The sequence below is a fragment of the Cupressus sempervirens genome, chromosome 11 (assembly GCF_028749045.1).
Source record: "Cupressus sempervirens isolate cs-2001-9-10 chromosome 11, ASM2874904v1, whole genome shotgun sequence".
NCBI lineage: Eukaryota > Viridiplantae > Streptophyta > Pinopsida > Cupressales > Cupressaceae > Cupressus > Cupressus sempervirens.
The window spans coordinates 351,657,739-351,684,576 of NC_143128.1; the positions used below are offsets into that span (position 1 = coordinate 351,657,739).

General features: G+C 35.6%; 1 protein-coding gene across 1 annotated transcript; it reads right to left on the reverse strand.

Annotated features, from left to right (window-relative positions):
• Window positions 1–8,659: 8,659 nt before the first annotated feature.
• Window positions 8,660–20,367, reverse strand: LOC149529529 (4-hydroxybenzoate geranyltransferase 2-like). The gene is made up of 4 exons (XM_089811642.1): window positions 20,236–20,367; window positions 20,013–20,109; window positions 8,952–9,030; window positions 8,660–8,815 (listed from the first exon to the last, which is right to left on the reverse strand). Exons 1-3 carry the CDS (start codon window positions 20,273–20,275, stop codon window positions 8,961–8,963), a joined length of 207 nt encoding a protein of 68 aa, XP_089667768.1. The 5' UTR covers window positions 20,276–20,367; the 3' UTR covers window positions 8,660–8,815; window positions 8,952–8,960.
• Between the last annotated feature and the right edge of the window lie 6,471 nt (window positions 20,368–26,838).

Below are 26,838 nucleotides of genomic sequence, written 5' to 3' on the forward strand. Positions count from 1 at the left end.
CAATCTCTGCAGTCAACAAATAAATCTATGGATAGTATATTGAACTATATACTAGACCTAGTTATCCAGTTTTACCAAGGTAGCCATTGAATTTTATCTTTTCTAGTCATAGGTAGTTGATGTAGGTTAATTGCCTTGCATTTCATATTCCCCAACCTAATTATTTCTTTTTGCACTTTACTTTGTAGTCAACATCTTGGTAGTGTATAGCCCTTTCTCTACAACCAAGCACTTGTTTTTAGAGGGCAAACAACTCGAATAAGTCATCTTTGAATTGTTGTCCCCAATTTTTTTAGAGTGAAAATTATAGATAACCTTCCAACTCCACAATGTTCATTGACAAGAAAAAGTCCTTGATCTTCATCTCTTGAGTTTCAATGACTTAAATCCTTTCAATTTTAGGTCTCAAAGGCATATTATCAAGTAACTTGCATTAGAATATGCAACCTAGCCTTGACACATATGTAAAGTTGGGTCTAAGACCCATCATTGTAGATTATGTGCATTATAACTTGTAACTTGAACCTCAAGCCATTAATTACATATGTTATCCAAGTCTTTGAGATACTTTCACAAGTGTGTTGCATTACAACTTGGAAGTCAATCCCAAGACCTCACTTACAAGGTCATATCGTTAGTAAGTTGCATTGTTTTTCCAATTTGCAATTCATGTCGAAACACCCAAATCACCATTCAATTTAGGTTGCACTTATAGTCGATTCTCAAAGACCTGACCACAAGTTAAGTCTTTTGGTCTTCAAATTTTATTGTCAAGTCAAGATTAATACATGCTATTATAAGTAAAGTTCATTTGCAAGTTGTGTTATAGGATTTTAGATACAAGTCATGTTTGATTCACTTGTAAATATCATCCTAACTTCTAATTTTAAATTTACCTCAGAAAGCATACCTTATATCTTGAGTGGTTATGTCCACCTTTTATGACTTATCTTTGACTTTTTAGTACTCATTATACTCCCCACTTTAGCATGCGTAAGGGGGATTTGAATAGGAATAAGGTTATATCCTTTTAAGCCTTAATTAATTCCCTTTCTTTCTATTTGGTGCCATGTGTATATGAAGCTTTTTTCCGTTTGATGTTTCCCTCATTATTAATGCCTTCTTCTTTTATGATGTAATCTTTGTATTTCACCCCAATCATTAATGATTCACATGTATATGTTTAATGGGCCATTGATTGCATCATTTGAAAGCTAACCGCTTAGCCTTGTTTATTCATTAATAATCATGGTTGATTTCCTTGTTGAATATTATTATTTACCTTGATTCATTTACATGATGGGTTCCAGTTATATTATTTTTATATATTGATTTATTAATATAATGTTTGAGACCTATAAAAAAATTAATATAATCTTTAATGAATAATTTGTAAATTAATATGATTTAGTATTATTATTAATTATCTTAATATTGAATACTAATGACTACTTATTTATATTGATTACAAATTGACCGTTGTTATCTATATTGATTATTATGATTGCATTCACAATAGTATGTAATTAAAAATATTTTTAGATTAATCATATGTCAATATAAGATTAGAAAAAATAGTTTATAGACATTGTGTTGCTTTTAGTTTCTATGTTGTGCATTTAAGGTGAGTATATGTTGGAGACTTTGAGTTGCTCATATGTTTCATTTTTGTTCTTGAATTCATGTAAGGAGTCATGGGAAGACTTTGAGCTTTTATGAACTTCTTCTTGTTAACTTTGCTAATTTTTTCTCGAAAGTTTATTGCAGAAAAAAAAATGCATTTTGAAATAAGAGAATAGAATTAAGAAAGAGCACCCACTCTTAAAGAAGAGAATATGGCGAATGTGACACCTCGTGAATTAGCTTAGTGTACATAATCTTAGGCCTTAGTTTAGTGTAGATTGTGTAATAGAATAAATAAGAATGAGGAACCTTCTTTTAGAAGTAAGATAGATTGTCTCACACACTATGGTTAGAACCATTATTTTTATAAATGATCCCAAAATTGTCATTTGCAAAATATCAATGCAACAAATTTTGGCGACACTATAGAGGATACATGATGCAGTGGAGAATCACCAAAGGAGATGCATGTACCTTGCAACAATGAGTCACAATGAAAACACCAAAGATGTAACCAAAATAAAACAACTTTTATATTAGAAAGTGTCTTATTACATCAAATAGACATCAAGCATCTTGAGTTGTAAGGCCTTCTCTATTACAGCCAATGTAAAGAAAACCAAACTCTAATCTTCCTTTGGATCCCTCAGGACCCAAATAGATAACCTTTACAAGCTCTTTGGCTACATATCTCTACCTTAACACTCTATTACATTTCATTTATAATTATTATGATACATAGGTCAGCTTAAAGAATCACATTCCCTAATTAATAGGAAAACATGTTACAACAACTAGAACCCTAAAGACAAGGTCAGGGGTTAATGCCAGAAGCACATAAAGTGTTGTTATGTGCAACCTTATCAAACTCAGAGGTTAATTTTCCCCCACTTCCTTCGATGCAATTTACCACCATATTTTTTCTATGGGGGTTTTGGGGTAACACCCCCATGATGGGGACCAGGGGCAGTGCCCCCAAGCCAAAAATGACTTTATTATAATAAAAGGCATCAAAAGTTGTTTTTCCCATTTTACGATATATTCTAGCCCTAGTTTTGTAACTGCCTTAAGTCTTGTATAAAATGACTTAGGGTTAGGAATTTTATGATTATTTAGTAGCTACTTGCAGTGGTATTGAGTTGCAAGAGATTGTAGATTGTAATCGGGTTGAATCACTGGATAATAATATTGGACTTGTTTGGTGAATGTAGCTCGAGGATTGGGTAAATCACGTTGAATCCATGTCTTTTGTTCATTTGTGTGCTTTATTCTTTTGTGATATTGGTTGTATTTGCATTAAACTATTATTTTCTATCTAACTAATCCCAACATAGAGATGTGTGATCACATATATAGATCCACATATGATCTAAGAATCTTCATGAAGAACCTCAAACCAATGCGCAGACAAATAATGCATCACACAACAAATCTCCAACTATCACTCTGAACACTTATGAAGAACACACTACTCGATAGAAAAAAGATCCATAACTTAACCAATTAGAATCCAAATGATGTGAGATCATAGGAGAATGATCCTAGATAGGTCCATAGCAAGCCACCAAAAATATAGAAGCTGAATTGCACGACCGATGAACCACACACTTAAATCATCCAGATTGGCTAGCTCAAATAGAAAAGAACCAAAACTACTCAAAATTATGCAAGATAGTCAAGAAGCCAAGATGATCCAACATCAATACAATACGAATTCAAAAGCCTCATTTTTTGTTTGAAGTATATCAATATCCTATTCATTGTAATTTAATTTCTTGTAATTTTTTCAAGCTATCACCAAGGACATGTAAATGGCTGCCCAAGACCCTTGGGTGAATGTTTTTAGCCCATTACATCTAACTAGTGCAAGAGCACCTAAAGGAGTCATAAAGGATCTTGATACTTTGGTGCCTATCTTGATGTCAAAAGATGTATTAAGGTCTTGTGAAGACCATTCTACACTTTTTTGCATTGGAGCATGGCCAATAGAGAAAATTTGATGAACGTAACCCATTAGGACCTACAAGGTCAATTGTGGTTAATGGCCACCTGGGTTGTCTAGAAGGGGACCAAACATATTTTTTTGATGGTTTTGGTCATATGTGACCTATTTGTAAGATTGATAGGATAGGTTAATGGGTTGAATGCATAATGTGTTGAAAGTTACAAATGTTGTCAAAAAGTTTTCAATGTTGATTTTCAACTTTGATAACATTTTTTGCAATTTGTGAAGTAACAGCTGACTAATTTGAAATTCAATTGGGACCAATTGAAACTAATGTGAGAAAATTGTATAAGACCCATTGGATCAAAAATTGATGTAACTAGCAATTTCGGTGATTTGAATTAAAGTTTTGATTGGACTGTTATAAGAATTATAGAGCTCTTGTTGCTTCATCGCATATGTATGAACATAGTGTGATTAGTAAGGAAAAATCAAGGGCATATTTTTTAGTATTATGAGCTACCTTTCCTTTGCACTTGATTTGAATTCATTTAGCAAGGTTTAGAGTGAGATCAAATGGTTTTGGTGAAAATTGTTATTAAATTCTCCATACACTGGGGTGTTGGAATTGATTCATGTAAACTTGACATTCCACCGAGCGATCTATCCCAAACTATGAGTAATGTTAGACTATGGGGTGTACTATAAGTTGCAAAAGAAATCCAACTAGACTTGTCGAGTTCCAATTTTTGAGGTCAAGCCCTAGCCTTGGCACAACCATGTGACAAGTCAGGAAGTGGATAGCTTGGTGTTGCAGAGTGATCAAATTAGCAGGTGGGTGTGAACTAAAGGTGAATTTTGTAGCCTTGGACATGTGCAAAGATGTCCCAATACTCCAATTGATAGGAAAGTTGACTGGTATAGGGATCCTTCATAAAACAAGCTTGATTGCCAATTATTCCTAATTTGAACATGGTGGAGTTGATTTGGTCAAAAGCCAAACTCAAAGTACATTTTGAAATATTTATTGGAGTATCAAAGTGGTATCTGAAACCATCATTGTTTGGGTCCCTTGTTTAGGAAGATTGGGAGTTGTAATAAAAAAAATCAATTAGGAGGGCTAATTGTTATGCAGGCTCATACCCCAACTAGTGTAGTGGGTTTCTCAAGTTGGTTTCTAATAGTGGAATTGAACCAACGAGACGAAGGGAGAAAATAAACACATCAACAACTCCTCTCTTCGATGTATGGTGATAGATCTCATATTGCTAGGTTTGGATGCAAGGGTATGTTCGAAGTGAAAATGAGTGTGATGTGAGAAGTTTTATCTCACATGAAATAGGATTACTTGTACATAGGTAGGACATAGGAGTGTGGTCCAAGTCAAGTCTTATTGAATTATGGCCTCTTGAGGAAGACCAAGGAGTGGGTCAATCAAGAATTGCTTCCCTCGAAGTTTGAGAGATTTACCTTGCATTGCATAACCCTCTCCATCATTGACTCCACCTCTACATGTTCCTTTTTATGGCTCAAGGAAGAACATTCCTAACTTCTTTGGCAATGGATAACACCGCCTTGATGAACACATACTTGTGGAGCTCATGGCATTGAACATGAAGATGTATATATAAGGTTTTTTTTTGAGACTCTCTAAGGTGTGGTTGTGTTTTGGTTTTACTATCTCGCACCATAGACTCATAAAATAGGCTATCTGAAAATTAAGTTTGAAGAATAGTTTGAGCTTGCAAAAGATGCTCACCCTCTTTGGCTCATCTCACCTAGTTGAAGAACGAATGTCACGTGCCCATGGATGAATCCATTGCCCATTTCAACAAGTTAACATATAGAATTTTACTAGTTCTAAACCTACTATTGAGAATTTTGAGGTGTTTCTTAGTCAGTGCTTAAATGCTTGAGGTGACTTTTCTATCTACAAGAGAAACTCCATCAACCCTCATAGGTGCACAGACTTTGGCAATTGAAATTGAAGATGATCTCATTCTTATTGGAGTGATAAGAATAGGAAAATGTGGGTTTGAAGAAAAAATTTCATTTGAGACATTCTTTTCTTTTGCAAAAATGGACCCTATGGTGCAAAGGTTGGTTAATGATTCTACTTACCCTCAAAAAGAAAATAGTTCATGGTATTTTCTCTTCTCCTTACAAGAGTATTCAGAGAAGGCTCCATCCAAATGCTTAAATTGTTTTATAGTAGCAATAAGAAGGGAGAGCCTTCTCTTAGAACTAGGAGAGAATCTTGTTAAAGTTTGTAACTATGATAGAGATCTTTATCTCTAATAGAAATATATTTGTTGTGACTTTTATGGTCGTCTTCAACTGAAAGAGATATTTTTTATTATATTCAAGTTAATATTATGCAAAAGACATGTCATATGTCATGCAAAGAGGAATGCATATGGAAATGTGAAGTGTTGAATATGTGGTAATTTGAAGTGTTATTTCTGGGGCTCAAAGAGACCTTCGTGTGTAAGATGAAGAGTCTTATGCAATCTATTTATATGGTTGCTTGGTATACTATAAATCAAGTCAAGTAAAAGCCTTATACTCAAACATTATAAGATCAATAAAAGGGATGTTTTGCTGGTGTGGTTGAGTTTTTCCCTTCAAGTGGAAGGGATTTCCTAGGATAAATATGTTAAGCCTTTTGTGTATCATTTTCTCTCTTCCTTGTTGTTTATCTGATTATGGATAAATACATTAACATGGTATTAGAGCCAAGTTTACCTAATTTAGTTGTAAACAAAAAAGTCTTGTTTCTTTTGGTTGGATGGGAGGTTGGTATTTGAGGATTGCATGTAGATGATACCTTGTAGGGCTTTCATTGTTGGATATTGTAGAAAGAGCCAATGTTTTGCAAGCTCACTCTCAATCAAAGCATCTCTTAAGGAATTTCTAACTTCAAGGAGTGAATGCACAAGAATTTGAAAAGCGACAAAGAAAGGCCTCAGGATTTGTTGTAAGTCTAGCATTGATAGATATGTTGACTCAGACCATGGTAGAGATAGAGAATATTTATTGGTAGAAGATAGAGGGAGATGCCCAAACCTTTGCAAGTTTATCTTATTATGGAGACTAAAGCTATCCCTACTAACAGGGAGTCTTTGTTAAGAGAAAATCTCAATTATTAAAACTATCCATGTTGAGAGGGAGTCTCCATTAAGAGAAAACCTATACTATTAAAGTTATCCCCACTAGGAGGGAGTCTATGTTAAGAGAAAATCTCAGTTACTAAAGGTGTCCCTGCTAAGAGGGAGTCATTATTAAGAGAAACTCTCAGTTAGTAATGTATTCTTCTCTAGGAGAAGTTTGAGGTGAAAACCCTTGTTTCACCATCTACGAGTAGGCATGGTGGATATGCTTTCTTCTTTGGGAGAAGCTTGAGGTGAAATCCATTGTATCACCCTCTGCAAGCAGGCATGGTGGAAATGTATCCTTATCTGACAGAAGTTTTAGAATAAAATGTCTTTGTTCTACCCTCTACAAGAAAATATGGTGAAAGTCACGAGTGACTCCATTCTAGGCACCTATGAAGTAACTATGGTTGATTATGTTATGTTGAGATAACACGTGTGAATTTATCATCTTTGGTTGCAGCGATGTGCATGTCTAACTAGAGATCTCTCTTGCTAAGAGGCAGTGTTGAAGTTTGTAGCTGCGATAGAGATCTTTATCTCTAATAGAAATATGTTTGTTATCATCTTCAGTTGAAAGAGATATTTGTGAATATATTCAAGTTAATATTATACAAAAGACATGCATCATGCGTCATGCGAAGAGGCATGCATATGGAAATATGAAGTGTTGAATATGTGAAAATTTGAAGGGTCTTACTTTAGAGACTCAAAGAGACATTCATGTGTAAGATGAAGTCTTATGCAATCTATTTTTATGTTTTCTTGGTATATTGTAAATCAAGTCAAGTGAAAGTCTTGTACTCAAACAATTTATTATCAATAAAAGAGATGTTTTGCTAGTGTGGCTGGGTTTTCCCCTTCAAGTGGAAGGGTTTTTCCACAATAAATATTTTGAGTCTGTTGTGTGTCATTTTCTCTCTTCCTTGGTTAAATTATTTTTTGGGAAAATACATTAACATATCTCACACATTGTGGTAAGAACCACTTTTGCAATAAATATCCAATCATAAATTCAGTATGTCACAAAAAATTCCTTAAACTATCTCACAAATTACCCAACAAAACATGCTACAAAACAAGTTCCTTAGGTATGCAATCTTATTGCAAAGTGATGAAAGAATGTAGAAGGCAATAATAAATAAAAACACACCAATACAATAATAAATAGCTAATGTATTTACCAAAAGAAAGTGAAAGCTTGGAATTGTAGAATGAAAATCATATTTTAAAAAAAACCTTTGCATTGTTTAGATGACAGTAATATGGCATATGTTACGATGAAAAAATTATGTTTTTGATCTAACAACTGAAGAGCTTGCATGAATTGGAAGAGACAATATAAGGCTTGTGGAAACTCTGTAAAGTTGAGCATCATAAATTTCACCTACAGATACATATGATGAATTAAATGCCTGTATGCACATAATGAAGTCTTAATAAAATCACAAATGCTTGAATCTAGAGAAAGTATATAATGTCAGATGATAGATCTATCAGATTAGTATAAGAACCTGGTTCCTTCCTCTCCTTACAATTATCCCTTAAAGCACACAAAAAAAAATGAAACACAATATTGAAAAGATTCAAAGGTATGCTCCGTAAGTACTTTGTTGTTTTCATTTTATATTGCTTGAATTATGACTGTAATTGGATATCATGCAAACCTTAGAGAAGTGGGACCACTGAGGAGAATCATTCCATATAATCACGACACAGAATATAACTCTTCAAAATCTAAACTGTTGCAAGTTGATGGCTAGCAACACTGAATAAACATTTTTTCTTTATTACATATCATCAACTTGAAGAATTGTTATCAAAATAAAAACACCTAAAGATTCAAAATGGATGATTTCTAACTACAGTGTTCTATTTGTTTGTTGTTTTCTCTTAAGATATTAGGTTTGTACTCATTTATCCTATGGTATAGAACCCTCCAAATATAACCCTTTACTATTTGATAACTACCAACAAAGAATAAACAAATATTACTCATCATAGAAAAGCCAAGCCTCATAACAGGGTTTCTAAATTCAAGTATTTGCATTGGCTGGGTAAGAATGATTTTAACACTTGTGTGGGAATGTACCACCTACAGACATTAAAAACAGCAAACATAGTGTGTTAGAGCAGAAAAAAAAATCATATAAAGCATAAACACCACTAAAAAAACTCACATGATTTTAGTGTTCATGAGCATATATTATTTGTTTTGAATCTCAACTGACCTCATATCTTCATGCAGTTAATTTTCCAAGCAAAATTCCAGTGAAAACAATGGCTCCAAACCACTTATTGGCAACAAACCTATTCAGGAAAATGTACAAAATTGTAGCAAAATTAGATTATTCTACTGTCTCATTTTAACGTTTCCAAACTTGTGTATAAGAGAAGCAATTAAAAGAGGAGAAAACAGGAGCTGAATAAAGGCACTAGAGCATCGAATCCACAACATTAGAGGTAAGTTCATCTGACATCTGTTTTTTCAAATTTGTTTTGCATTTTCTGAGATTTTTTAAATAATTAAACATCTAAGGTGTAACGACCCTTCCAAGTTTCTTTCATCAGAGTTGTAATTTTCATACCTTTTTTCAACTTTTTTTTTTATGGAATAATATAAATGATCATAACATTAATTTCTCAATTTCCAAATATTGATAAAACTTCATTTTACTGAAAGCACTGAATATTATATGCACGAGATGTCACTAAATAATTTTGTGAACTGTTGCTACAAAATGGCCCATACAAAAATTTCTTACAAACTCAATGTCACAAATAAATTGTCAATGGTGTTGGAAGTAGTGGTTGTCATTGCACCAAAAAGATTGACTTTTTATTGCCTGATACAACCACAAGACTTATGGAATCCACACGAGGCTGTTCAAACAAATCACAAATCCCTACGAGGGACGTTGGTGCACTGCCAACAATCCCTCTCCCAACATTACTCATCACAATGTGTAATGTCCCATTTTTTTGGAGGAATTAATTATAAAGTTATCAATTAAAAAAATATATATTACAAGGTAACTTTATAAATTAAATAAAAAAAAAGCTTCTAGAGGTTGCTGGAAGAAGCAGAGAAAAAATTAAAAAGGGAGGCTGACCTATCAAGGAAAAAAGAATAAATAGGCATTGAGGGCTCATTGCCTATCATCGAGATTTATTATTGATTTTACTTATGTGCGTTGTGGAGCCTAGGGTTTCTGCAAATAGTCACAATTGGCCATTGATAACGAAAACTCTCAATTAGCACACAATTTTGAGGGTGTGAGAGATCAGCTGAATTATTGCAGCTATGGGAAGGATATTTCAGTCCTTTCATTTGTGCTTGATTGCTGATTTGGAGTTTTCAGTGGAGTTGCACTTTCACCATATCATCTTTAGCATTCAGTCTCCACTATTTGATCAATCCAGGTTCTTCATTTCAATCTGTAGTTGCAACAAGTTCTTAATTGTATATAGCCAGTTAGGGTTTCACTGTAATGTGTTATGTCATAATGTTTTGGTGCTGAAATTTTTCATATCATTTGTAAAAACATTTGGTTTTCACTGAATGATACATTGGCACTATTGTTTCTTTTATATTAGCAATATATTTTAGCAGTGTATTAAATTTAGGATTTTGTTTAGTGGCCTATTGGTATGGGTCATTACAGTGGTATCAGAGCAGTTTCCTGCCAGCCTGATAGGGTTACCCAGCCACCATTTAATTTAGTTTACAAAGGAACTAGCATAACTAAGAATATGGCTGAGAGACATTCTCAAAGTCCATCCAGAAGTGTGCAAGATGATGAGACTTTACAGCAACAGGAGAGGCTTCTACAGTCAATAGAGGCAAGTACACAGGCAATGATGGTTATGATGCAACATTTGATTGGGGAAACTAGGAGGAATAATCATAATAATGACTAGGATGACAAGAGCATAGTAGGACCACAACATAGGACACGGTCTGGAACAACTGACAAACCCACACGTCCTACATTTAGAGAAGAAACTCCAGCATGCACACCTGATGTTATGGTAACAGATATTGTAGATGAACTCTGACAAGCGAGGAATGAGTGGGATTCATTACCAGAATATGTACAGGATGGATGGAAATTTGACAGGTACCTGAACTATAGAGCTGCCAGGCAAAAGCAAGTAGATAAACACAGTGAGTTGCAACAGGTCACCAACAAGTTGGTATTACCCACATTTGATGGCAGTGGAAAAATGACTGCTCATGCTTGGATTCATAAGATGGATACTTTCCTATCTCTGAAGACTATGACAAAAATTGAAGCACTCAAGTATGCCACTTTACACTTAGATGGGGTAGCACATGATTGGTGGACACATGGCATGATAACATTGCAACACAATCAGGTAACCACTTATCAAGAGTTTGTGGATAGATTAATAGAAAGGTTTGATAAAAAAAATCCTGAACTTTATTTTCGAGAGTTAGCCCAGTTGAGATAGTTAGGAGGTTTAGAACAATTTATCAATGACTTCCAGAAGCTTGCAGTGATGGTGCTTGACATTTCAGAAAGGAGGCTAGTCATTTTATTCATAGAGGGATTAACTGAACCACTCAAGGGGTGGGTAAAGGCCTTTGATCCTCCTACATTACAGGAAACCATGAAGAAAGCCCGCAGTATGGAACTTGCAACTCCAGCAAACCAGTTTAGTTCAAAGGGTTCTTCATCATTTAGAGATAACAAAGGGGAATTCAGCAAGGGTAAAGAGAAGGTTAGTGACTCAAAAGACAAGCTAGCTGCACCTTGGGATAAGGAAACACTTAATGACTTGCGTAGGAAGAAGCTATGCTTCTTTTGCAAAGGTCCCTATGAGTTTGGTCATGATTGTCCTATGAAGCCTAAGGGGAAGGCTAACTGGGTGATGTGGGATTATTACAAAGGTTCAGATCCAGACATCTCAGAGCACCATGATGAGGATCTTGATGAGGAAAAGGGTGAACAAGAGGTAGATAGTGCTACGAAAAAAGAGGTTCCAGAGCTACATTTATAGGAGGCACGTTTGTCTAGTATTCAAAGAGAGGTATCTTTTAGATTTTGGGGAGTCTTGGCCGGACAGAAGGTTATTACTCTATTGGATACAGGTGCCACACATAATTTCATTGGTGCACAATTTGTGGAGAGGCATGGACTCATTACTAAGGAGTTCGAGGGACTGAGAGTTTCGTTGTGATAGGATGGTGCGAGATCTACCTTTGCACCTGAACAACTATGAGTTTAAGGAAAACTATCATGTAGTCAACATGGGTGACATGGACATAGTACTTGGGATGCAATGGCTACATTCTTTGAAGGAGGTTACCCTAAGATTAGAGGATATGGAGATACGATTCATGCTGGATGGTAGGACTCATGTGCTGAAGGCTATCCATAATGGTGATGTTAGGACTATCTCATTTAGGCGGTTGGAGAGATTAGCCAGGCATAATAATATAGAGTGGGTAGCAATATGTGCCTTGATGCCTATCTAGGGGGAGAAACATAAGACTAAATATCATCCAGATATTCAAAAATTGAGAATCAAGTATGGGAAGGTATTTAGCGAGATTCCACTAGGCAGGCCACCAGATAGAGGTATTGAGCACATTATCGAGTTGGAGGAAGGTGCTAAGCCTGTCATGATCACACCATACTAGCACCCAAAAAGACTCAAAGATGAGATCGAGAGGACCATCAACGAGTTGCTAGCAATGGGACACATCAGACCAAGTAAGTCACCTTTTGCATCTTTTGTTGTTTTGGTAAAAGAGAAGGATGGAACTCTACAAATGTGTATTGATTATAGGGTGTTGAATAAGAGAACTATAAAGAACAAGTATCCCATCCCACGCATCGATGAGTTGATAGACGAATTGCATGGGGCTTGTTATTTCACAAAAATTGATTTGAGATCAGGCTATCACCAGATCAGAGTTCGAGAGCAATATTAAAAAAATTGCTTTCAGATGTCATTATGGGCATTTTGAGTTTGTAGTCATGCCTTTTGGTTTGACTAATGCACTTGCCACTTTTCAGTCCACTATGAACAAGGTCTTCCACCATTAGTTGAGGAAATTTGTGCTAGTGTTCTTTGATGATATTTTGATCTATAGCAGGACATGGTAGGAACATTTAGAGCACTTGGAGACAGTAGTAAGCATTTTACAGAGCGAGTCCTTATATGCCAAGGAGTCCAAATGTGACTTGGGGATGACATAATTGTTGTATCTTGGACACATCATTAGTGCAGAAGGAGTGCGAATGGATCCTGAAAAGATCCGTGCTATTGTTGATTGGCCACCACCAGAGAACCTTACACAGTTAAGAGGGTTCCTTGGTCTATGTGGATTCTATCACAGGTTTGTTAGTGGCTACTCACGACATGTAGCGCCCCTGACAGATTTGCTGAAGAAAGGGGGATTTGTGTGGACTCAGGAGGCATAGGAGTGTTTTATGCGGTTCAAGGAAATAATGACTACATGCCTAGTATTAGCATTGCCTGATTTCACAAAGTCATTTGAGCTTCAATGTGATGCTTCTGGAGAGGGAGTTGGTGCTGTACTCATGCAGGACAAGCATCCTATAGCCTATGAGAGTAGGAAACTTTGAGGGGCTGAGAGATCATTCAATATATATGATAAGGAGATGTTGGCCATCATGCATGCCTTGGCCAAATTTAGATAGTATCTTGTGGGTAGAAAATTTTGTATTAAAACTAATCATAGTAGTTTGAAGCACTTTTTGGGACAGCGGGACCTGAATGATCGTCAGTAGAAGTGGGTGAGTAAGTTACAGGCATATGATTTTGATATCACCTATGTTAAGGGGAAACAGAATATTGTTGCAGATGCTTTATCCCATAGGCCACACCTCACTTCTATGAATTAGATATCAAAGGATTGGCGACACTTGATTGTAGCAGAATATGCCAAAGACACGTAGGCCTCTTCTATAGTGGAGGGGACAACAATCGACACCAGATACACTCTCATAGATGATTTGATCATTTACAAGAATAGGATTTACTTAGTCCCAGGATCGAAAGTGAAGCAGTTGATTTTTAGAGCATTCCATAATTCACCTACAGCAGGCCATCCTGGGTATTTCAAGAGTTACAGGTTAGTACAGGAATGATTCACTTGGAAGGGACTTAAGGCTGATGTTTTGCAATATGTGTGTGAGTGTCATGTTTTCCAACAGAACAAACAAGAGCACACTTATCTAGCAAGGCTCCTATAGTCACTGCCTATTCCTGACAGGAAGTGGGAGTGCATCTCTATGGATTTTATTACGGGTTTGCCTAGGGCCTAGGGCCGTGATTGTATCTATGTGGTGGTGGATAAGCTAACAAAATATGTTCACTTCTTCCCTATCGCTACTACATACTCAACAACTCAGGTGGTAGAGGTCTTCTTCAGAGAGATTTTTAGATTACCCGGTTTGCCTCGGAGCATTGTGAGTGACAGGGACAGCCGTTTCATGAGTCACTTTTGGCAGGAGATATTTCGGTTGTGTGGTACTGAGCTTACACCTAGTACCAATTATCACCCACAGACTGATGGTCAAACAGAGATTGTAAACAAATGGGTGGAAGGGTATTTGAAGAATTATGTGGCAGATCAACAACGAGCTTGGGTCAGATGGATATATCTCTGTGAGTATTGTTACAATACTACATATCATATGACTATACAAATGACACCCTTCATGGCACTTTACGGTTATGAGGCACCTAGTTTCTTAGATTTGTTGTTGGGAGATAGTCGAGTACCCCGTGCAAGTGGACTATTATAGGAAAGTAAGGATATGGTTGCTACTCTCAAAGACAATATTGCTAGAGCTCAGAACTAGCAAAAATAGTATGCAGACAAGAAGAGGACTAAGCATAGTTTTGAGGTAAATGATATGGTTTAGCTCATGTTGCAGCCATATAAGCAGTCCACTCTCAAGAAGAGTGGTACACAGAAACTCAAGCCATGCTATTATGGACCATTCAAGATCATCAAACGAGTTGGTGAGGTGGCTTATGAGTTGGAGCTTCCCACAGATAGCTGAGTGCACAATGTGTTTCATGTATCATGCCTCAAAAAGGCATTGGATCAGAATGTGATGCCTTTTGCAGTATTACCTCCCTTGGATGATGAGGGGAAATTGATCTTAGTGCCAGAATCCATTCTGGATAGTAGAGAGAAGCAGCTTCGCAGGAGAGTAATCAGAGAGTATCTAGTTAAGTGGAAAGATTTACCTATTGAAGATGCTACTTGGGAGGGAGAAGTGATTTTGCAGCATCCAGCATTAAGATTGCTTGAGGCCAAGCAATTTTAGGAGGGGCGGACCTGTAATGTCCCATTTTTTGGAGGAATTAATTATAAAGTTATCAATTAAAAAAATATATATTACAAGGTAACTTTATAAATTAAATTAAAAAAAAGCTTCTAGAGGTTGCTGGAAGAAGCAGAGATAAAAATTAAAAAGGGAGGCCGACCTATCAAGAAAAAAAGAATAAATAGGCATTGAGGGCTCATTGCCTATCATCGAGATTTATTATTGATTTTTCTTTTGTGCGTTGTGGAGCCTAAGATTTCTGCAAATAGTCACAATTGGCCATTGAGAACGAAAACTCTCAATTGGTACGCAATTTTGAGGGTGTGAGAGATCACCTAAATTGTTGCAGCTGTGGGAAGGATATTTCAGTCCTTTCATTTGTGCTTAATTGCTGATTTGGAGTTTCCAGTGGAGTTGCACTTTCACCATATCATCTTCAGCATTCAGTCTCTGCTATTTGATAAATCCAGGTTCTTCATTTCAATCTGTAGTTGCAACAAGTTCTCAATTGTATACAATCAGTTAGGGTTTCACTGTAATGTGCTATGTCATAATGTTTTGGTGCTGAAATTTTCCATATCATTTGTAAAAACATTTGGTTTTCATTGAATGATACATTGGTACTATTGTTTCTTTTATTCCAGCAATATATTTTAGCAGTGTATTAAATTTAGGGTTTTGTTTAGTGGCCTATTGGTACGGGTCATTACACAATGTGAGTGGATTTACACCTGTTACCAAGCTCTAATACCCTTAGTTACGGGGTTCAAACCCTGCTGCCCGGATCCAGGTATGGGTTCGCATGGGTCCAGGTTTATGCTCGGGTTCAAGCAGGTTCCTTAATTTGGATTGTGGGCATGCCTAGGTTCACGTCAGTGCAAACCCGGGCGGACATATAGTCCAAATTAAGGACCCTTCTAGAACCCACTGCGAACTTGGACAGACCCATGGCGAACTCGGGAGGACCTGTGGCAAATCAGGGAGGACCCACAATGAACCCAAGAGGACCCACGAGTTTCTCTTCTTTTTTTGTATATATATATGCTCACAAACCCAAAAATGGGAAAAGAAAAATTGCCCGAACCCACGAATCCAAACTCCGAACCCGAAGCTAAGTTGCCGATTCAGGTTCGGGGATGGATTGGGGTTCGAGGTTTAGGTTCGTGGGTTCAGACAAAAAAATAAATTCTCATTCTGGTTTGTGGGTGGGTTCGTGAGTATATATATACAAAATAATTACTTTTAATTCATTCATACACTGTACACACAACACTTATAATTACTATTTCTTCTCCATTCACATACACAAAACGTACAATTTTGTAATTTGCCTGCAAATATCCTACAAATTTCTTGGCTACAAGTCATAGATATTTCAATTGTTCCAAACTTTTGCTTTGTAAGCATTCATCTAAAATGCAAACTCTGTCCAAATCCATCTCTGCAATTGGCTAGAGAAGATCTTTCACTTGCACCCAATTTTCACTGTAGGATTTTTCATCTTAGGGTAGTACAAATATGCTGAACTCCAGAATTAGGGTTTCAATAAAAATGCAAATACCCAGAACGAATCAAAGAGTCTTCTCAACCTCTCTTTATCATTCTGGTGGAACTTTCCAACAATAGGATAACAATGAAGTTAATCATTTTCCACATATCCAATCAATACTCTGGATAATAATAAAATAGATCGAACATGAATTCTGATCATGCCAAAATATTCTTTACTTATCTAGAAATCAAACCTTGTGAAAATTAGTGATTTTCATAAATTGTAGACCTCTCTAGGAGGTGTGACAAGCACCCAAAAAGTCAAAACTATACCTAAAAAGTTCCACGAAACTCACTTTAATTACTAGAACTAAAAAGTTCCACGAAACTCACTTTAATTACTAGAACTAAATGTCATTTCCAGAATTTTGTCTTGAAAGATTGACATGCTGCAAGAAAATTGAAGCTACCAAAATTACTGGGAAGGCCACGAAAAGGACATTACATTGAAACGGATTTTCATTTTATTTTTTCTTTTATATGAAGTTGCAACTCTCTTGAATGGTTAACAAACAAAAGTGCAGAAGTGGGAGTAGGGATTGTGAGGAGGCTGAAGTTCAAATGCAAAAAGGTAGAGCCAGAACTCATAGAACAGCACATACATGTAAACCTCGCCGACTTTGCCAATTATTTCGTCTATTGATGTCTGATTACTGTTTGTCAAGATCAATCTTGATCTGCAAGATGTATCTCCAATACATATTAATGTCTGCAATCCAGTAAGCATGTTCTTTGTAATACATATATATGCTCAACAATATACATCTCCAGTTATTTACTGCAATTATGTATTCTGTGATATATAATGATCTCCTCCTCAATGCTGCAATATATATAATGCTCACTTCCTTATATGTATTGTGACCTTATGTAGTCTGCAATCTTAGCAATCGTATGTGTCGAAAGATCTTACATACTCAGCCATCGTAAGTATTCAGCAATCTTGAAATATATATCTATCAGCGACCTTTTTATCCTCTACGATGTTTCTTTAGACTGCAGACCGAATATCTTATGCTTGATCAATGATTTTGGAAAACAATATTCTCATGGTCTTATACTTGCACTATGAATGGATCATATCCATACAATGTGTCTTTCAAACTCATGCCTTTTTCATTTAGTTATAATCACTGGTTATCATAATCGTTAGCATCTTCATTAATCATGATGCTTGTTAAGTGTTTGTTTTCAGATTAACACCCAAATAGTATTAATGATAGTCCATTAATTTGTTTATGATATACATATTCGCTCTTTATTCGTGGTTGTCCTCCCAACGTTATTTTCAACATTCCCTCTTAGCTAGAGAGGATGTACTCAAACATCTGAGTTATAGAATGATATCCACCATGGCTACTCCCAGAGGGTGGCTCCATCATGGTTTCTCCCATGAATGAAACAATGAGAATAAACACAAAGTGTTTGTCATGGAATCACTCAAGTGATGTTATCATCTCACGATGACAGTCACCATAGCTACTCCCAAAGGGTGACTCGAGATAAGTGTCTAGTAATGGAATGACTTCCACCATGGCTACTCCCAGAGGGTGGGTCCATCATGGCTACATCCATGAATGGAAATGCAGTCAAACAAAAGTGTCCATCATGGAATCACTCATTCAATGTCATCATCTCATGGATAGGACCCAGAAGGTGGAGGAAACAAATGCACTCACTTCTCCATACTGCTAGATAATATTTGAACCCAACATTGTTCTATAGCTCCTTGTTCAAAGGTGAATGACGTTGAGGACAGATAGGGCATGTTCATGTGCATAGAAAAAGTTCACTGCCTCAAAACACTTTCAAAAACTTATGGCAAAGTAGCCAATGTACAAGCAAGCAAAGGGTTTTTTTGTCAGCTACGGATTGTTGTGGAAGGCAAGAAAATCTTCAAACCGAGTATACAAACTTTTGGCCTAGAAACTGAAAAAATCTTAGATAGATGGTAAGACACATTTTGAGCCAATTGTGTCATTCATTGACTTGCAAGTGAACTCGGATTGTCTTAGACAAATACATTCAAAGAAAAACAACCATCTAAGAGAGCAAACAAATGGCAATAAGCTCAAAGTTAGACTTTTGAATCTTGATATACTTGCAACCATGGTTACAATTACAGGCATTAAGTTTTTTAACTTTCAATATTTCCAAGACTAGTTTCTCCATGGGCAAAATCAAATACTGTTGAGGATCCAATTGACCTTGATAAAATTTATTGAAGAACTTACAAGCCTCTAACCTAGGAGTTTCATCATCAGGTCCTAGTAGTCCTACAACCCCCTAGTGTAGTACTCTTTGTAGTAGCAAGAGTCATTGGCTATGTTTAATTTTTTGGAGCTCTGTACTTAGTTTGTAGGTTGATTTTGTAAAAATTCGATTATAATTTAAAATTTGTAAAAGTCAATATTAGTTATTAGTTGTGCACTAAATTATATGTTGTGTAATGCAATGTAATTAGCAATATGAATATAAACAACAATAAATTATAATCTATATTCTACAATTTTTGAGGCTGAACTGTCAATTGTATTTGCTCTGTATGTGTCTGTGCTATGGAAATGTCTTTAAATTTCGAAAAACAAGTAGTTTTGGTACCCTTTTATATAATTATTTCCCATTTTAAAAAATCTTATTTTATCTATTTTTTTTTCAAATCCCTTATTTTGCAAAAAATCATATACTTCAAGCTCGTCATTTTTTCCCCAAGTATGGTTAGATGTACTGGCTTCTTCACATCAATGGAGGACTCCAATTCGCAGGAAACAGAAACATGGCTGTTGAGGATAACCAAAAGATAGCCCAAACTGGGAAGATGATTAAAAAAGCATTACTGAATAGCCAAAAGTAGTAAAAAAAACAAGTGTATGTCATCAATGGAGTTAATATATTAGTGAATTTAGGAATACATTTGACATTTATGGACTTATATCAAAAAATACGGTCAAATAGAGTTTGGGTAAGTACAAAGAATTACTTTTACACATTTTGAAATCTCAAAATAAAGACCAAATAATGGTATGACAACATGATAAGACAAAGGGGGATTGTAGAATGAAAAGACACATATCAGAGATAGAAGGATGAAGATGTACTAAGCTCATTTCAGAAAAATGCAAATTTAAAAATTAAATTGGTATGAGGAAATATTACAATTATTAAAGCTGAATGCCATAAAGCTATATCTATTTCCAGTCTAAAATGAAAGCACTTACTCAAATGGTAGCACAAATCTACTGTATAATTAAAGAAATAGATCCGTAGAGAGCATTGAAAATTACACATTAATGAGCAAAATACAAAAGAGAAACCTAAAGTCATAACTCGTTTGATGAGGGGTCATAGTACTTAATTATCATTACTATTATCATGACAAATAACAAGACATTCAATAAAACTCACTTTCTGTTACAGTCCGTGCGGGACAAGGCATCAAGTGTGGTGACTTGCCATGCAAGATGTCCAGCTGCTGTTGTCATCACCACATAAAATGGCCATCCTGTACATATAACCAAATATTTTTATGTATTTCTCTTTTTCAAAGACAAATATGTTACTGTTCTCTGTGTTATAAATGAATGAGCTTGAAAACTCCAAAAAACGAAAATCTCACCCAAGTACCTACCAAGGCCACTATTAAACCCGCTAAGTAGAAGCCCACTCATACATGCAACACTAAAGCCAGTAATCCAAGTTTTTGTCTGCTCCCCAAATCTCAATGCAGTTGATTTAACACCAACTTTCAAATCATCTTCCTTGTCCTTTAAAAAAGTAACAGATAGTACGATTCTATATAACAGAATCAACTTGAAATATTGATTTTCCTACTCCGTGAATACACACCAAGGACTATACATCATATCTGATGAGCATAGATAGTGTCATACACAAGGGTCCAACATATTCCAGAGGCATATAGTGGCAAGACCACGTCAAGGTCTAGGCTACCCTTTATTTCTGCCCAACCTAGTAAAGCACCCCAATTGAATGTTAACCCCAGATATGCCTGAGGCTGCAAACAAAAAAAGACAATTATTCTCTTAGTTGTATCCTGACACTTATATATCAATGCATCAAAGAAGCAATGATCCCGCATAGATGCATAGTCTACACCTAGGTAAAATGTTTTGACCCAAGCCTAACTGATTCAAATATATAAATTCATCATAATCCCGTGGGACAGTAGAATATTTTAACAGTACATTTCTTACCCAAAATGTGAATCTTTTCATGAGAGGATATGAGAAAACTAGCAACAGTGATGATGCTCCCAAAATGCGACTGTCAATGCAAAGCGAATGAAATGAACACAACAGCAGAAAGTAAGTGCCCAGAAAAATGTTTTGTGGAAATGCATAGTTTAAGCAAATCTGTATCTCCAACAGTAGTCCAAGTGGTGAAGCATCAAGTTTACAATATGCAGAAACCTTTCAAGTCGCATTGTTTACTCATAATTCATAAAGCTGTAGAAATAGCTCGAATTACAAATAAGCTAATAAAAAATATATTCCTTTAAAAATGTACAGGAGAAAGATAAGTAAACAACCAACAATTTAAGTGTCCTTCCTAAAAATAAATATGGTCCCTTTGAGGAAAATTAGTTCATCCCCCAGCATCATGAAACAAGATAAAATAAAATTCCTGAATACTGAAACCTTCAATAAGATTTCTTTTTGGGTTCGGCTGCTGAACCTCCCCCTTCACTTTTTGACTGGATTTAATCTTGGAGACTGTGGGAGAGGCCCTTGGAGATTTCTTGATGGTTGATGTGGCTTCCTCCAACATTTATAGGACAATGTATGCCCGCATCCTATGGAGATTGATGTCTCTAAGGGGCTTCCAGAAAAGATAAAGTTGGCTTCTCCTCTTGGGTCGTGGATTCAACTTCTTGATTATGAGGGTATCCCCTTTAGATGCAGGAAATGTCATATGACTAGCCATCTAGCAGCATGTTGTTCCTCTGACAAAGTTCATTCGAAGAAATGACCTTCTTGGTGGTTGGGGATTTCAAATGATCACTATAAGGTTCAAAAAGTGTCCACGGTGGTGATGAGGTTTTGGTTGCTGTCTCTGACGATTTGAATGCTCTCCCTTCAACTACTCACAGTTCTCTTGCTAAGGGCTCTTCTCCTACTGCTGAATCTGTTGATTCAATTGTTGTTCCTTTGGTGGTTTTGAGTCAAAAGGTTGATAATGGCCCTTTTTTTTGCCACTGACTCTAGCCAGAACTCTGCTGCTGGTGCTTTTCCTGTAGCTAGAGTTTTGGGTGTCAGTGGGGATTGGCAAAAGGTTGTTAGGAAGGTGGAGGATGGTTGGACAGCAGTTAAAAGAAAAAAAGGCAAGTCCACCAAACCCTCATTTGATATGGCTTTACGTTCTCATAAGTCGGGACCAAAATGTAAATTTTATGGACTTTGGTTTCTTGGGCTGTTTGCCCTCTTGTTGGGAACTTGGGTGGGTCCCTCTAGTTTGTCAGGTGGTTTTCCACAATTGTGTTATGGTCCTTATTGTTATATTTTTCTTCTCCCTTTGTACAAGGTTTCGGGTCCTTTCAAAACCTATTTTACTTAATCAAAACAAGATAAAATAAAATATTGGATTTTCATTCAATATCAATTGCTTAATGATTTACTCTGAAAAGCCAAAATAATGATTAAGATGCAAAATTCTTCAAGATCATTAAAAACAAAAAAGATTCCTGCTTCTTCGTATGATGCATTTCATACTTTTCTTTTTGCATTATTAATCTACCATTAAAAATGACTGGCAAACTAATAATGTTTCAATACATATAATCATATGAAATCCTAGGAAAAGACCCCTACAATGTTTATGATAAAATGGATATAATTGTGAAATGGGAATCCCCTAACAGGCTAATGCAAGCTAGAAACCAATTATATACCAAAGGGCAACCCTGTCTCTTCAGAGGCAAGATGATTATGTAGGGACAATCCTAGGATATACAAGTTTTTGGATACTACAATAACCTAGGCACATCCACAAGCAATATTGCATGTGTTTAGAAGTTGTCACAAAAATCAATAGGTTACTTGTTGTTGGGATAAGATGACTCAACCCTAGGATATTTTATTGGTTATTATTTAAGCATTTTAGGAAAGATGCTAAATGAGACCAAATCTTTTACAAGGATAGACTTGGAGCAAAAAATCAAAAAAATAAAATAAAATTTGGCATATTTTCTTGGATTTGTTTTTATGCAAGAGTTGTGCACAAAGGAAGTTACTAATAGGTTGTAAATACATTGAATGTAGACGTTTAGAAACAATTTCCTTTTGCATGAAAACTCCATAAATACATGTTGTTGAAGAGATGTGTAAGAGAGATGAAGAGTTCATGACACAGGGTTATGCTATCGGATTTTCTCTAGGCTGGAGCAAGATGCAAATCTCCATGTGAAGGCTGAAAATAAATTGTAACTTGTTGCTGAATAATACATTAGTTTGATGTATTGGAGTGTGGAATGTTTTACCTGGAAAGGTTTTCCCCACATATATCTGTGTTTTCTATCATGTCTCATTCTTCTACTTTTATGATTCTAGATTATTAAATCTGTATGCTATAATGCTACGAAAATTTGTTAGATTTGTAATTGCAATCACTTTCCTTTAAGGTTTTAATTGAGGGAATCAACTATGTATGTTCCTGATTTTATGGCCCGATAAAGTATATACTTGTATTTGCTTATTAGAAGCTACTGAACAAATTGTTGGTTATTGGATGTATATACTGATATCAAATATCTTTTTGGGATGCTCCCATTTCCCTTCAATTGGTATCAAAATGCAGTTTTGTGATTTGTATGTTGCTTGCATGTGAAGATTCACAGTGTTTATGGTTCTAGGTATTTCTTCTATTAAGATTACTGATCTTGCAAAGCTTTAAGGAATTTGTTCTGAAGGAATTGGCCAATAATTAATACTTTGATAAGGGGAAGTCTTCTAGCTGATTTAGTTTTTCAAGAGATGGCAAACATTTTTTGAAGGATAGCGAAGATAGAGAAAATGGAGTTGGTCATGTTGAAATGACCTTGATCTAGAGCTCTTGGTTGATAGCGGAATAATTCCAAATGCATAGGTATTGTAAGGCGTCTCTTTTGTTACCTAGAATGCATATGTAGAAGTTCATGAAAGCCAACTTCACAGTGCGCCAAGATCACCTGCATGCAAATAGCTTGTTGAAGAGAAATCGAAGGAGGAACAAGAGCTTGGAGCAATTCAACAAAGCAAGAAAAGATATTTCACAATAAGAAAATGAAATTGCTATGTGAATGATATGAATTTACAATGAAAGAGACCGAATATAAAGGCCTCAAGGAAGCTTGTAGAACAAGCTGAAAAGTGCTAGAAGATAAGGTTGACAACTAAGCATACATCCACAAAAGGTGGAATATCCTCAATCAAGGTGAGGAGATAAGTATGACTTAGATAGAAACAATCTCCTGTGTTGTCAACAATTCCTAGACTACAACTAATAAATAAATGCATTAACCTAAGTAAACTTAAGTAAAAGAATAAATAATTAATAAATAATTATTTACTCTAACACCCTTAAGTGCAACTTAGGGGAATGCCTTAAGCTCACAAAAACTAAGATGAAATGCCAAATGGGTTCTGACAACAAGGCCATGTTAGGTACCCATGTACAATGCAAAGATATGCAACCTCTGAAAATGGGGAAAGAGGGAAAACCTCATGGGAAAAACCCTCCCCCAAAAAGAGGTAATTGCAAACATGCTGAAAAATGAAGGAAGGCCTCAACAAGACCCCCCAAGGACAACTTCCACTGGAACTGTTTCAAGAGACTCTCTCAAAACCATAAGTACAACCAACCCCCCCCCCCCCCCCCCCCCCCCCCAAAATAATGGAGCTTCTGAAGTAAGGATCGAACCAATGCAATTCCAATATGGAAGAAACAAGGGAACAGAACAAGGGAACCCTTGAATGAGAGGGGAAACTAGAAGGCCTAGTTGATGCTCAAAGGAGAAAGTATGAGGATTCTAAAAGGGAATCTCCAAGGCAGGTGTGATGACACTGTCATGAATGTCCTTTGTAGTATCCGCAACAAGTGCACCTAGAGGCTCGATGAATGGAGCTAGAGGATTAGGCAGAATGGAAGAAGAATCCTGTAGAAGAGAAAAGCCCTCAACTGGATGTGGTATGCAAGTCAAAACAGGGATCTCAGTGCTGTAGTGGCAGAGAAGAGAAACACTATAGGAGGCAACATTGTTGAAAATGTAATAGAGAATTTAATGTTGGGTAAAAGCACAAACCTGTGTCACCTTTTATAAAGAAATGTGATATCAGAATGTGACAGTTCAACATTAATGACAAAAAAAATGGTATTTGTGTTTAAAATATGAAGATGATGTAAACTAATGAAATGTGTAGAATTTTATGAATTTTATGCCTATAATTTTTATAATTTTTTTTACTAAGAATTTATTCATTTTATTTTATTTTGAAGTCCCTTTTTTAACTGTAAAAAATATAAGATGTAGTTCCCGTCAAACAAGTATGTGCAAATCATCTTTTTTTGTTCTAATTTGAAAATATTTTATAGATGACATGTATAGCTAGTGAACAAAAAAAGAAATAATTATTTTTGATGTATATTTTCTTTGTTATAAGTACTCAAGTTCGACCTTGTTAGAATCCAACAGTTTTTTTCTCCCGTCAAAACTTCCCTATCAAATTTATACCTTCTTGAAAAAAAATTACATATTCGTGAAGAGGATTCTCTCCTCTAGTGATAAATATATATTTTATTTTATTTTGATATGATTTACTATTTTTTTCATTTTTTGAGAGAGCATCTTCTGAAATGTTGAAATATTAACTTATAATATTTTGAGATTATAACATATTATAACTAATCAAAACACTCAAAAATTTATATAATGATGATATTGAATCTGAGATCTATAAAAGGGTATTTTTAGTTTTTGAAAAAAATTGAGTATTGATAGAGAAATGAGATTTGACCAAAACAGGTTTTTGTATCACAAACGGTGACACAGATCTGTGCTTTTACCCTGTTATGTTTTAAATGCTTTTAGTTTTTGAAGTTTGTAATAATGTCCTACATGTGGTGGCATACCTAGAGTAGCAGTTCGATAAGCTTTCCAGATATAGCCACCTAGGACCAAGTGTGTGGATCTTAAATTAGAATAGTTTTTTTTTAGTTCATAGGTGGAGTGTTTAATGATTTTTAGAATCCAATAATAGGTAGTAGGCAGTTTTTAGAATATTCCTGACTAAGAAAATGACTGTCTAATATTGGTAGAAAAAACGTTTCGGATTCTTATCCTTTTCTTGGATAGAAGACGAAAAAAACGTGGATATTTAAAATGTGGCCTATTGCATGATTGTCAGATTCCAATAATAGGTAGTAGGCAGTTTCGGATTCTTATCCTTTTCTTGGATAGAAGACGAAAAAATGTTTCTCATCCTTTTATTAGAAAAGGAGAGTCAGTTTTAAATAAGCCGGTTGGCTATGTAAGAGAGGCATTTGAATTTGGGTAATAGAGAAAGTTTCAATTTTTGCCTTAGAAAGGATATAGATAATCGACTATGGAGTTTGGCAGCAATTCGATCTTGGTCTCTCTTATAAAAGTGCAAATATATTTTCTTTGAGGACATTCTGGGTTAAAGATCTTGGTGTGCGGGTGAAGATAAACTATGGAGATTTATATATTCTGATTAATCTAGTCTTGAGTTTGGTTCGAGTTCGATCCCAGCTGATTGATGTCGTGCCCCTTGAAGTAACTCAGTTGAGTGAGTTTTCCTCCTGAGCTTTCCAAGGTGTGGCTCTGCATCATTTTTGGTATCAGAGCCTAGCATTATAATGGAAGAAGAAGAAGCAAAAAGACAAAGCTATAGCCAAAGACATTCTATATTCCGAACAAAGTGCAAGTGCAAGAATAAGGTATGCAAAGTTATAGTTGACAGTGGTTCCTTTGAAAATATAATCTCAGTAGAAATGGTTGAGAAATTGAATCTTCCAAGAGTACCTCATGATTTACCTTACAGGGCATATGGGTTAGGAGATGAATAGTAGATTGATGTGTTTGAAAAGTCATATGTTTCTTTTAATATTGGACCATATTTTGATACCATTGAATGTGATATTATGCCTTTAAAAGATTGTCACTTGATTTTGGGAAGAGCATGGCAATATGACAGGTCAACCATATATGATTGTAGAG